Here is a 12,769-nt window from a genome sequence, read left to right on the forward strand (position 1 = left end):
AGCTGCTCAAAAAACATTTCTGATTATTATCAATGTTGAAAACAGTTGTGCTGCTTCATATTTTTGTGGAAACATGATAAATTTTTGATCAGGATACGAATAAAACAAAATCAAAAGAGCATTTTTTTAAAAATAGAAATCGTTAGTAACATTAAAGGGGTATTTCACCGCTGGAAAAATGAATGTGTATTTAAATTGGGTAATTTGTGTAGTAGAAATGTGAAATTATTCTAGAAGTTGGTGCCTTCTAGACTGAGAAAAGCCAGAAAATGTATTTTTGGCTCATGTGGATGAAAGACAACAACTCCCAGAATGCACTTGCTTCACTGCCCTACGAGGCCACTCCCAGAGCCACGCCTACCGGTTACATCACTTGCCCACCGCGGCACCACCCCACCGTCGTTTTGATTTTTATAATAATAAAATAATTTAGTTCAGTTAGAGAACAGACACTACAATTATAAACTGAACGTGTCTCTGCTCAATACAGCACGAGCCGAACGAGAGTCACAGCACAAACACAGCAGGAGTCAGATCTCATTCATCAGAGAGCGAGGAGATGACAGACCAGATGATCGCGGAAGATTTGGTTTCAAAGCGAAATGCGCCTATTTTAGTGAGTTTGTCATTGTACCGTTTTGTTGTTGTGTTTTCCTGAACCCACAATCCAAGCAACCCGCCCCTAAATTGGCGCTAATTTTAAACCGAAACTAAAATGATCACGGCCAGTATTCATTCACGGCCTCAGTCATTCACGGTGCGTGTCCATGCCTATGGAAGCTTAACTTTCATAAGAATGAATTTAAAACACTCACTTTACTCCGCACCGCTCCATTATGAATGTCCGTGCGGCCGTCTGTGTCTTACATTCTGTGAGTGAGATCTCTCCCCTATGGGCGGGTTGAAAACACGCAAAACTAGCTCCTACTACTGGCTGTAGTCTCTAGCCTCTGGCTAAAAAAGCTTCCGATGATGCAAAATGACGATATTTGTGTCATCGTAGGCTTTTTTTCCAGACATAAAATACAGAAATCTCTCGTCTCGGGGGGATATGAGGGGGGGAAGCACGATCATTTGAATATACTACCGGGTTTCTACTGATACAAAGCTAAATGCTAATCTCTGAAGTTACCCTTTTAAAAAAATGCCTTTACTGTCACTTGATAATTTTTTTAATGCATGCTTGCTGAATTGAAGTATTCATTTAAAAAAATTTATATAAATATAATAAATAAAATACAAATGTTTATTATTTAATCTTATTCATTATTATTTTATAGTGATAATCCCACGGACTTTAATATTATCAAGGGACGCCACAGAGCAACGCTTTTCTTATTTAGTATTTTTGTCAAGTTTCTAGTCTAAATATTAGGGCTGTCAAAAGATTAATCGCGATTAATCGCATCCAAAATAAAAGTTTGTGTTTACATAATATATATGTGTGTACTCTGTTAATTATTATTTATATATAAATACACACACAAGCATGTATATATTTAAGAAAAAACTATTATTTTTATATATAAAACATTTATATTTATATATATTATAGATTATATAAATGTATATACAGTATATACATGCAAATATTTCTTAAATATATACATGAATGGGTGTGTATTTATATATAAATAATAATTAACAGAGTACACACACATATATTATGTAAACACAAACTTTTATTTTGGATGCGATTAATCGTGATTAATCTTTTGACAGCCCTACTAAATATCAAAAAATTCTTAAATCAAGACGCATTAACTAGATAAGTAAAATGACACGGACACACGGACATTTAAAAATAAGCTTGTTTCTGTTTGAAATCTTGTCTTTTTAATCTTGAAACAAGCTTATTTTTCTTACCCCATGGACAGATAATTGTACTTGTTTCAAGCAAAAACTCACTTCATTTGGGAGGTTTTTTTTCTCAGAAAACAAGAAATAATATCTCATGTCATTTTACTTATCTAGTAAATGCATTTTTATTTGCAGTGTATGGATATTGTTTTATTCTGATGAGCTTCAAAAAAAGCAATTCAGCTCTTTTTTTTTCCCGTCTTTGTGCATGTAAAATTCAAGTGTGTGTTGAAAGACGACTGTATAGCTGATCATCAAAGGCTTCTCGTCTTGTCTCTTTCTGCATCTTCACTCTTCTCCACCTTTCCGTTGATTATTAATTTGTATGCAGGGAGTGTGCATGCGTGCGGGAAACCCCACAAGAGTGAAGATGCACCGCTGTGCCGGGGCGAAACCTCTGCGAATGCTGATGATTTTGGGCCGGAAACCCCAGCAACAGTCATGAGCTGCGACTCATTTTTCCTGTTGTTTTGCTCATGGCGGCTTAAGTCACTGTGGTTGAATGTAGTAGCATCGCTCAAGAGCGTGACATAAGCTCCCCTAATCCGCTTTTTGTCCCACTACCCATAATGCAATTCAGCTCGAGAAATGCTCCCCCCCCCACCCTTCTCTCCATCTCACCATCTCTACCCCCACCCCAGTTCTCTTATCCCCTACGATTTTAAATGCATATTAATGAAGAGTTGCTTCCATGTCCAAAAATAGGTTAATGAGGCAGAGTTGTGCATGCAGCATCTGACAAAGTCTTTCTGTGTCTCTCATTACAGATGTTCCTCGTGGCCTTGTCCTTTGCCTACTTTGCCAAGGCATTATCCGGGAGCTATATGAAAAGCACAATAACTCAGCTGGAAAGACGCTTCGACATCCCCAGTTACTTAATAGGTGTCATTGATGGCAGCTTTGAAATAGGTAAGAACCGGATCTTCATGCGTCAGCTACGTTTCGATCCCCTCACCTCGGCGAACCAGTTGCCAAGGCTCTCGTCTAGCCTTTCACAGAGTCCGTGCGCCGCGCTTCAGTGCAAAATAAGACTGAGGCGCTCCATGTGTGCTGCGATTCACGGCTGTCATCCTCTGCGCAGTGCAGTGGTCCGACAGATCAGACCGTTATGCAACTGCAAACATGTTTTAACAGGTCACAGCTGCAGTGCTGCACGTCTTAACAAATGCAATTTCAAGTTTACTATTTAAAAAGCACATGCATGCATTTTATTTCTAGTATTTGCATTGCAAAGTATCTAAATATGAATGCATTACTTAATCCTATTTATAATCACATAATGCTTCAACTTTTTCAGGTGTGCAAAGATGCCAGTAATTAAAGAGCACCTATCATGGAATTTTGAAATGTATCTTTCATGTAGTGTGTAACATAGATCTAAGTGAACAAAAACATCCTGCAAAGTTTTGAAATATGACAGTGCACCGTATATATAGTTATTTTCTTTCAAAAGTAAGAGTCGACTCTGAGTCATTTTAAGAATCGTTAGAAGACCAAAGCTTTTTCTCTGACTAGATGACGTCAACTTGTCAAGTTATTTGAATACGATACGCCCACTTATTGCGCTCCAAGACGCCAGTGAAAACTAGAAAACATCATGGCCACGAGACGCTGTGTTCTGAAGTGCGACTCAAAAGCAAACTTTTTTCATCTGCCCAAGGATGAGCATTTGAAGACTAAGTAGCTTGAAGACAAACCATACATCGTCGCGATTGTGTGTTTATTTAATCGTCAAATGTCTCTATTTGCATGTTTCGCGATCTCAGGAAGCTTTTATTATGGACTTCTATTATGGCACATGGTATCTTCTTCGTCTATCTGTACCATATATGGACTACATGTGCACAGAGCGCCATCCGGCTGCCAGGATGAATTGAAAACAACACATAAGAGACTCAACCGCTCATGATTAGGCTACATCTGCGCATTTTGAGGAAGTATTGAATAAAAAGTACTCCTCTGTTTAGAAATTTGACACAGACATATGAGAATCTATCAATATGTCTCCTCATCTGCACACTTTTGAACTAAAAGCCCTGAGGGATGTTGATTTGTCGCGAGTCTTCGTGAGGAGAATAGAGGAGTTTTTTTATGAATGAGATCAGCTGAGGCTCAATCAAACGGTTCCACATATTAACAAATTACTGTCACCTATAAGACTTTGATGGGCGTTCTGTTTCCGAAAATATCTGCACAGACTATACCAATCACAACTGACTGGGTCATCGGACCAATCACCGCAGATTAGCGTCACGTAAAGGCGGGGTTTTGAAAAGTGAATCACTAAAGGAATCATTTGAGAATCGCTGTCAAAACAGGTAAAAATAAATGCATATTATAAGAAAACTAAAGTCTTTTTTTGTCATTGCATGCATGCAAAACTGTTGTTGGGGACTTCTAAAACAATATTTGGAACATTTTAAATGCCATGATAGGTGCTCTTTAAATAAAAATGTATTTAATTGTCAAGGGATGCCATACAGAGCTTGTTTTAATCAGAATAAGTGATTCAGCACTTTTTTTTCCCGTCTTTGCACTTGGAAAAGCAAGGCTAAAGCCCGCTCACACTGCTGCATCCGCCGCTCACGTGGCCCTAGAAACCAGTGTTTCCATAGGAGCGTTGCCATGGCAACGGGACGAGGAGCACAGCCGACGCGGAGATCATGTGTCAGAGTTTGCATCACTCTCTCGGCTGTCTTCGGTCCCCGTTATCAACAAGTGCTCGGGAAACCCGCGGAACAAAGGCGGCTGTGTGTTTGTGTGTGTTTTATAAACGTTTGTGTGAGTTGTTTCTCTTTGGACAGACTGACCTCCTCACTGTCTGTACGTCTGAGAATTCCTGTCCCCGTTAAATCCATGAAATGTCCTGAACTCCACGCTGGGTAGAGAGCTGTGCTATAATCGTCCTCACAAAGACCTCCGTTCATGCAGCCGTGAACCTCAGAAACCAAATAATTCTGCCAATAAATGCTCCTTACAGACAAAGAGGTCAATCATGTAGAAATCAGTTCATGTTCTGAGAGTTTGTGGAGCGGATGCTTCCATTCATGGGTGAATGTCAGTGGTTGACCAATATATTGGACAATGCAAAAATATTGGGGTTTTATTGCCTGATGGACAGTACCAAATGATATGCACATAAAATTGCTCTTATTTTACAGTAGCCATGTTTACATGCGCACTTTTTTTGTCATTCCGATTGAAAGATTCGGTGGACTGTTTACATGAGACGTTATCTAAACCGATTTGGTGTTTACATGGGCTGATGGTTTCAATCAGAATCATTTTGTGACATGCGCACACAGTTTGTCTGTCGCATAGATTCGTGCCAATTATAATAACTGACGTTCGTGGATCAATAGTTCTGTGTTTTTATATTTATTTTTCTGTGGGCGGACATGCAGTAGTTTAAGGCAAGGCAAGTTTATTTGTATAGCACATTTCATACACAGTGGCAATTCAAAGTGCTTTACACAGAAATGAAGTTGAAATAGTCATAAGTGAATAAAATAAAAATATATATAGTATAATAGTTATAATAGGAATTAAAAGGAAATAAAAATAAAGATGAAATCCCCTATCTGGGGTGGAAGAAAATGGAGAGTCAGGTTTACTTTAAAAATATTTGTCAGGTAACTGTGCGTTTAGACAGACAAATCTTCTTGGCCTAACTTGAGGGCGTTCTCTAGATGTTTTACCCGCCAGAGCAGATCTAAACGGGTCTTCCTTGCACCGTAGGGAGTACTCAAAAAAATATTTGTCAGGTAACTGTGCATTTAAACATTACCCTTACAGACAAATCTTCCTGGACAGGAACACCAGGGCTATCTCTACTTTGTTCGACCGTCAGAGCGGATCTACACGGTCCTTCCTAATTTATGTCCTCTACAATGGCTATTTCAACAGCTGTGAATGATGAATTCGGACTCAAAATCATTTCAATTCATTTATTTTGAAAAACACAACATTAACAATAAAATGCACCCAAATTATTAATAAACATAGGATATACGGTGAAACATGAATGAAAGCATTCAAGACGTGCTCCGCATCATTACTAGTACTAAACGCATAAACATTTCAGATGATTAAGGAAAGATACCATAATCACAGAGGTATAAATATTAACAAAAGTAATTAAAGTAGACCGTGGGTAATGTAACCAATTTGAAGCAGTTGTTGAACTTTTTTTATATAGCCCTATAACTTGCGAGAAACATCGACATGTCCTCTCCAGCAGCGTAAATGTTCCCCGTTGCTAACCCTAACGGCCACCAGGACTTATACAGTTTTATAAAAGCAATTTATTATTTGTTGTAAAGTGTAAGAATCACCTCAGAAAAATGATTTCTTCTGTCAGGCGCAGTTGAAGCCTACGGGACAAACGCTGTCAAGATGAGATGGTGTAGCCAGGCAATGTCTGTGTCATTATTAAAACATTGTGTGCATAACTTATGAAAAAAAAAAAAGTTTATTACCTCATAAAAATTAATTTTCCTCTCGTCAACATTGTCATGTCACAGAAGGACGTACACTCAAAGTAATCGGATCATGGTGGAATTTTTCGTTTGATCGGTTCATGAAAAGGTTGAACCCACCCCTCTCAACCCGATTACAATTTCATTCGGTTTGGCCATTTTTATTCCGATTGAGGTGTTTATACAGTATGGAACATTTTCATTCGGATTGGACTTTTAAACCGATTACAGTGCTCCATGTAAACGTACCTAGTGTTTACTCAATATCCACAACAATTTTTGGAAACCGAAAATAGTGTATATTATATTTATAATCAGTCCCTCCAGAAAAACGCGATTATGCGATCGCGTGATTTAATGCATAATCAGCCAAAGTCCGCATATTCATGCGGGGGCCGCATTTTTTCAAATACGCCGCACTTTCGCCGCATAAATTGCCTATTTCCGCGTGCAAAATATGCGGGGCTATCATGATTTCATAATCCCCGCATTTTCGTTGCAAAAAAAGTCATATATTAGCAGAAAGTTGAAAAATTTTCGTTTACTTCACACAAGAGCCGCCATTTCCGCCTATTGCCATGGGAACGTTTTGAAGTGACGTGATTACCCGACGCGAACGTCATCGAAAAGCTTCAAACCCCGTGGAGAAACCATAGATACCGGTGAAACCATGATGAAGCACAAACTCCCATTGGCCAACAAAAATAACAGCAAAAGAGCAAAGCAGTTTCCCTGTGTGCTGACTGATTTCAAAACACAGCATCATGAAGCTTTGAAGCGTTATGAATCAATTAGTCGATTCAGCGGTTTGAAGCGTTATGAATCAATGAGTCGATTCAGCGGTTTGAAGCGTTATGAATCAATGAGTCGATTCTGCGGGTTGGATCGCCAAAGTCACGTATTTCAGCAGTTTGACACGCGATCCGAATCATGAATCGACTCGATGATTCATAGCATCATGATGCTGTGTTTTGAAATCAGTCATCACTATATAAGTCGTTATTTAGTTTTTTTTGCACAATAACTATTATCGTCGCTTCATAAAGTTATTGTAGAACCACTGTAGTGAGATGGACTTTGTAACGACGTCTTTAGTAGGCTACCTTTTATGGGTCTTGAGAGTGTACATTGTGCCAATGGAGGCCTTTCTGAGCCATCGGAATTCAACTAAAATATCTTAATTTGTGTCCAACAACATAAAGGGAAGTCATTAATGACAGAATTTTCATTTTTGGGTGAACTAACCCTTTAAGAGATTGCACTTTGTGCATTGGAAGCACTCAAATGTCTGTTTTGTATAGCGACATCTGTAAAACAGGAAGTTATTTATTAATTTTTTCAGAAGTTGTAGCATATTCCTTTTGTAAAGCTACAGAACTTGATTGACTAAATGTTTTGTAAATTTGAGCCATTATTAAGGTCTTCAATAAAACAAGATGAGAACTTAAATATTCCAGCACTTTCTGTGATGTAGTGCTTTTTTTCTCTTTCTCATCAAACTGCAGTTTTTGCAAGTTCCCGCAATTTTATCGCATAAAATTGCATAAATATCCCGCATTTTTCATCGCATTTTTTAAGAAAACGTGCCGCATAATCAAGGATTTTTGCCCGCAACAATCACAAAAAAAAGCCGCATTTTTCTGGAAGGACTGTATAATGGTTACTTTTCTGAAATTATATTTTGAACCACCTGAAATGAGTCGTCAATAATTCCAGTCTTTCTTCCTGCTCGAACGTAGGTTTTCCAGCCAATGTCTACTTTGAACCTCAAACGCTGTAGGTGTAGCTGCAACTGGAAGAGTTAGGTTTGTTTTGTTCATGTCGAGAAAACGCTGTTCTCAAACATCCACTTCCAAAGGATGAGATTGATATGGTAAAACTGACGACATTATTACTCCTTCATATCACTGTGTATCAAGTGATGAGGAAGATCCGGAGCTGAAAGTCAGATATGATAATAGGTGTTTGGTTTCTGACATGTCCTGTAAGCGATAGACAAATCACAACAGACTGGGCCATCTGACCAATCAGAGCAGAGTAGACCAATCACAACAGACTGGGCCATCTGACCAATCAGAGCAGAGTAGACCAATCACAACAGACTGGGCCATCTGACCAATCAAAGCAGAGTAGACCAATCACAACAGACTGGGCCATCTGACCAATCAAAGCAGAGTAGACCAATCACAACAGACTGGGCCATCTGACCAATCAAAGCAGAGTAGACCAATCACAACAGACTGGGCCATCTGACCCATCAGAGCATAGTTGACCAATCACAACAGACTGGGCCATCTGACCCATCAGAGCATAGTTGACCAATCACAACAGACTGGGCCATCTGACCAATCAAAGCAGAGTAGACCAATCACAACAGACTGGGCCATCTGACCAATCAAAACAGAGTAGACCACTACTAGGTACCATAAGGCACTGTATCAGATTTGTAATTACCCAAGCTTACAAACTGGGCACAATTCGTTAATTAATACCCAAACCAACTGAATACAGCTTCAGAAGACCCAGCCAATTCCCCAGCCTATCTAGTGGAAGAGAGTGGCATATAGTGTCAAAAGCAGCACTGAGGTCTAATAAGACTAAAATATGCACCAGAATCTGCCAAAATAAGAAGATTATTTACGACCCTTACTAAAGCGCTCTCAGTACTGTGCCCTCTTCTGAACCCAGGTTGAAAAAGACCGTTCAGTGTTAGGTGATTATTTAACTGAATGGCCACAACATGCTCCAGAACTTAAGCCAAGAATGGGAGGTTAGAAATAGGCCTGTAATTGGACAAATCAGAAACATCACAGCCAGTCTTTTTGTAATGGCAGCTATTTTTAGTTCTGGAGGAACAATTCTAGAACGCAATGATAAGTTCACAATTGAAGTCATATGAGGGCGGTTTGATGCAAGGCCGTTCGTAATAACCGAGCAGGGAACCGGATCTCAAATACTGGCAGTTGACTTCATGGACTTCACTGTACTTATAATCAACTCAAAGTTTGAAAAGGTAGTGGTAATGGAGCCTGTTAACCCTCTGGGGCTCTTCGGTCATTTCTGACCCGAATGTTTTAAAATTAAAAATTAAAAAAATCGTAGCTTCATCGGAATGGTCTGAAACTTGGTGACTTTATTGGTACTTGGTATATGAACACCCAAAAACATTGGGGACAGGATTTGAAAAGTCTAAGTGGTCGTAAAAAAATAGTCACACTCAGGACCTTCGGGTCAAAAATGACCCCCATAGGAAATGAATGGGAAATTGGCAAAAATATGAAAATACAGAGTTTTTTTTGTGCATACAATCTACAAATCAGCCAGGATGCAGAAAAAAGGACTCAACAGTGAAGGGGTGAATCTCTAAAACATCTAGAGTTCATAACACACACACACACACAAAAACACAATTCGCTTTTGGAATGGCACGTGTTGATTTGTGTGTGCGTGTGTATAAGTGTGTGTTTGTGTGTGTGTGTGTGTGTGTGTGTGTTTTGGTCTGTTTTGCACTCTTGATGTTTTAGAGATTCACTCCTTCACTGTTGAGTCCTTTTTTTCTGCATCCTGGCTGATTTGTAGAACGTATGCACAAAAAAAACAATTTCCCATTCATTTCCTATGGGGGTCATTTTTGACCCGAAGGTCCTGAGTGTGACTTTTTTTTTACGACCACTTAGACTTTTCAAATCCTGTCCCCAAATGTTGTGTTCATATACCAAGTACCAATAAAGTCACAAAGTTTCGGACCATTCCGATGAAGTTACGATTTTTAACATTTACCACTATAGTGGTAAAAATGTGCTATTGCGTGATAAAAATGCTCAATGAGTCCATGGCACCGATCTCATTTAAAAAAATGCTTTCATGAGGCCTAGGCTTGACTCTAAAATGAAATACAGCTTTAATAAAAAAATTTTTTTTAATATATATATATATATATATATATATATATATATATATATATATATATATATATATATATATATATATATATATATATATATATATATATATATAAATATATATATATAAATATATATAATAATAATAATATATATATATATATTAATATAAATCATAAAATTATCTCAAAACACCAAAAAAGAAAAGAAAAAATATTATTGAACAAAAATATATTTCATTGATTTTACTCAAATCTTTTTTTATCTTAATCCCGCCCTCCGGGTCATTTTTGACCCGAAGGTGCTGAGTGTGACCCATAAATGAAGAACCCCAGAGGGTTAAACTGTGTCATAATGTTTGTCTGAACAGTTCTTCCTGTCTTCTGCTCCTAGGTAACTTGTTAGTGATCGCCTTTGTGAGTTACTTTGGTGCCAAACTTCACCGTCCGAAGATCATCGCCATCGGCTGCTTGTTGATGTCACTAGGGACTTTTCTAATTGCCTTGCCCCATTTTATAATCGGCCGGTAAGTTTCATCTGTATATGTGTGTGTGACGTCACGTCAGCCTGGACACAAGCTGCTCCGCTGTTAACAGAGTGAGCTGTTTTGGAGGGTCACATGGATCCAGTTTGATCTTGTTAAAGTCCCTGACCACAAATGCCAGAGTCGTTTTCAGTGTGTGTTTGTCGCTGTATGCCGTTTGTGTTTCTTGGCATTGTAAAGCTGCTGCATAACGGAAACATTTTTAGTTGATATATAGAAACAATCAGAAGTTTGCATGACCTCGCTCTACTCATTCACATTTGCATTGTCAACTTTGAGAGTGTGCCAGGTTTTCAGTTTTACTCTTCATTGCTTTCTTAAAGTGACTTGAGTGCGATTTCCGTGATGAATTGAAACTCTGTTTTAGATGGTAATGTTTTGTAAGTAGGCCATGTTTATAGTGTGACTAATTTCAAGGAATGACACATATATTGCATCCTATTTTTAAGGCAACAGCCTATTTAAAATCTGAATTGCTCAGTCTGACTAATATAATATTTTGTGTCCTGCGCATTTGCTCCACTGTTTATTCAGGTGTAAGTTGTAATATACTGCAGATTCGTCTCATTCAAAGTAGTTTAGTTTATAAGTGTTCACAAAATGCTATGACTGCATTATGTTTTCTTGTCTTTTTCGTCAACAGTATGGCTGCATCCAAAATCGCATACTACTATATCGTAGATGTTTATGAAAAGAGTAGCATGTCTAAATTCACAGTATTTATAAAACATTACATTCATGCTACACACATACTATATAGAGCGTACTGTTTAACCGGCCACAAAGTAACTACTTATTGAAAAGAAGTACCTATTCAAAAAGTATGCAATTTCGAACGCAGCCTGTCTTTATTTATATTATTATTATTCGGTAACACTTAACATTTAATGTTTCGTTTGTTAACAACATTAGTTAACATGATCTAACAATGGACAATACTACAGCATTTATTAATCTTGGCTAATCTTTATTTCGAGTTCACTTTAGACATTCTACTAACTATAAGTAACTTTGCAACTACATGACAACTAGCAGTCATTAGAGTATAAGACTGTCTGCTTAATATCTGTTAACACTTTATTCTGATGCTCTTCAACAGACATACTCCTGACTATAACTTTGCTACTACATGTACCAATGTAGTTGCAAATATTACATGCTGTAGTGGCATAGTTGCAAATTAATGATAGTTGACATGTAGTTGCAAATTGAGTTAGTTGACATGCAGTTGAAAATATTGCATGTAGTAGTAAATTAATGAGAAATATTTCAAATGTAGTTGCAAATATTGCATGTAGTAGTGACATGTAGTTATGAGTTATGAAATTAATGAGGAATGTTTTACATGTATTTACAAATATTGCATGTAGTAGTGACATGTAGTTATGAGTTATGAAATTAATGAGGAATGTTTTACATGTATTTACAAATATTGCATGTAGTAGTAGTGACACAAAGTTGACATGTAGTTGCAAATATTGCATGTTGTAGTGACGAAGTTGCAAATTAATGATAGTTGACATGTAGTTAAAAATATTGCATGTAGTAATAACATGTAGTTGCAAATATTGCATGTAGTAGTGACGTAGTTATGAGTTATGAAGTTAATGAGGAATGCTTTACATGTATTTACAAATATTGCATGTAGTATGCAGTAGTGACACGAGATTGACATGTAGTTGCAAATATTAGATGTGTGGTGACATGTAGTTGTAAATATTGCGTGTAGTAGTGACGTAGTTGCGAATGAATAATAGTTAGTTGACATGTAGTTGCAAATTAATGAGTTATTTGACATGTAGTTGCAAATATTATATGTGGTGACATATAGTTGCAAATATTATATGTGGTGACATAGTTGCAAATATTGCATGTAGTATGTAGTAGTGACACGAGGTTGACATGTAGTTGCAAATTAATTCGTTATTTGACATGTAGTTGCAAATATTACATGTGTGGTGACATGTAGTTGTAAATATTGCGTG

The 12,769-nt window shown here is 37.6% G+C and overlaps 1 protein-coding gene across 2 annotated transcripts in view; it reads left to right on the forward strand.

Moving 5' to 3' along the window:
• The window catches only part of slco1c1 (solute carrier organic anion transporter family, member 1C1), a 66,209-nt gene that overhangs the window by 16,551 nt on the left and 36,889 nt on the right, over nucleotides 1–12,769 (forward strand). For both annotated transcript variants that reach the window (XM_079817828.1, XM_079817827.1), the window contains exons 3-4: nucleotides 2,628–2,769; nucleotides 10,634–10,766. In XM_079817828.1, coding sequence (XP_079673954.1) covers nucleotides 2,628–2,769; nucleotides 10,634–10,766 — 275 coding nt within the window. The remainder of the gene's footprint in view (nucleotides 1–2,627; nucleotides 2,770–10,633; nucleotides 10,767–12,769) is intronic.

The sequence above is a fragment of the Gobio gobio genome (genome assembly GCF_949357685.1).
Source record: "Gobio gobio genome assembly, chromosome: 5".
Classification (NCBI taxonomy): domain Eukaryota; kingdom Metazoa; phylum Chordata; class Actinopteri; order Cypriniformes; family Gobionidae; genus Gobio; species Gobio gobio.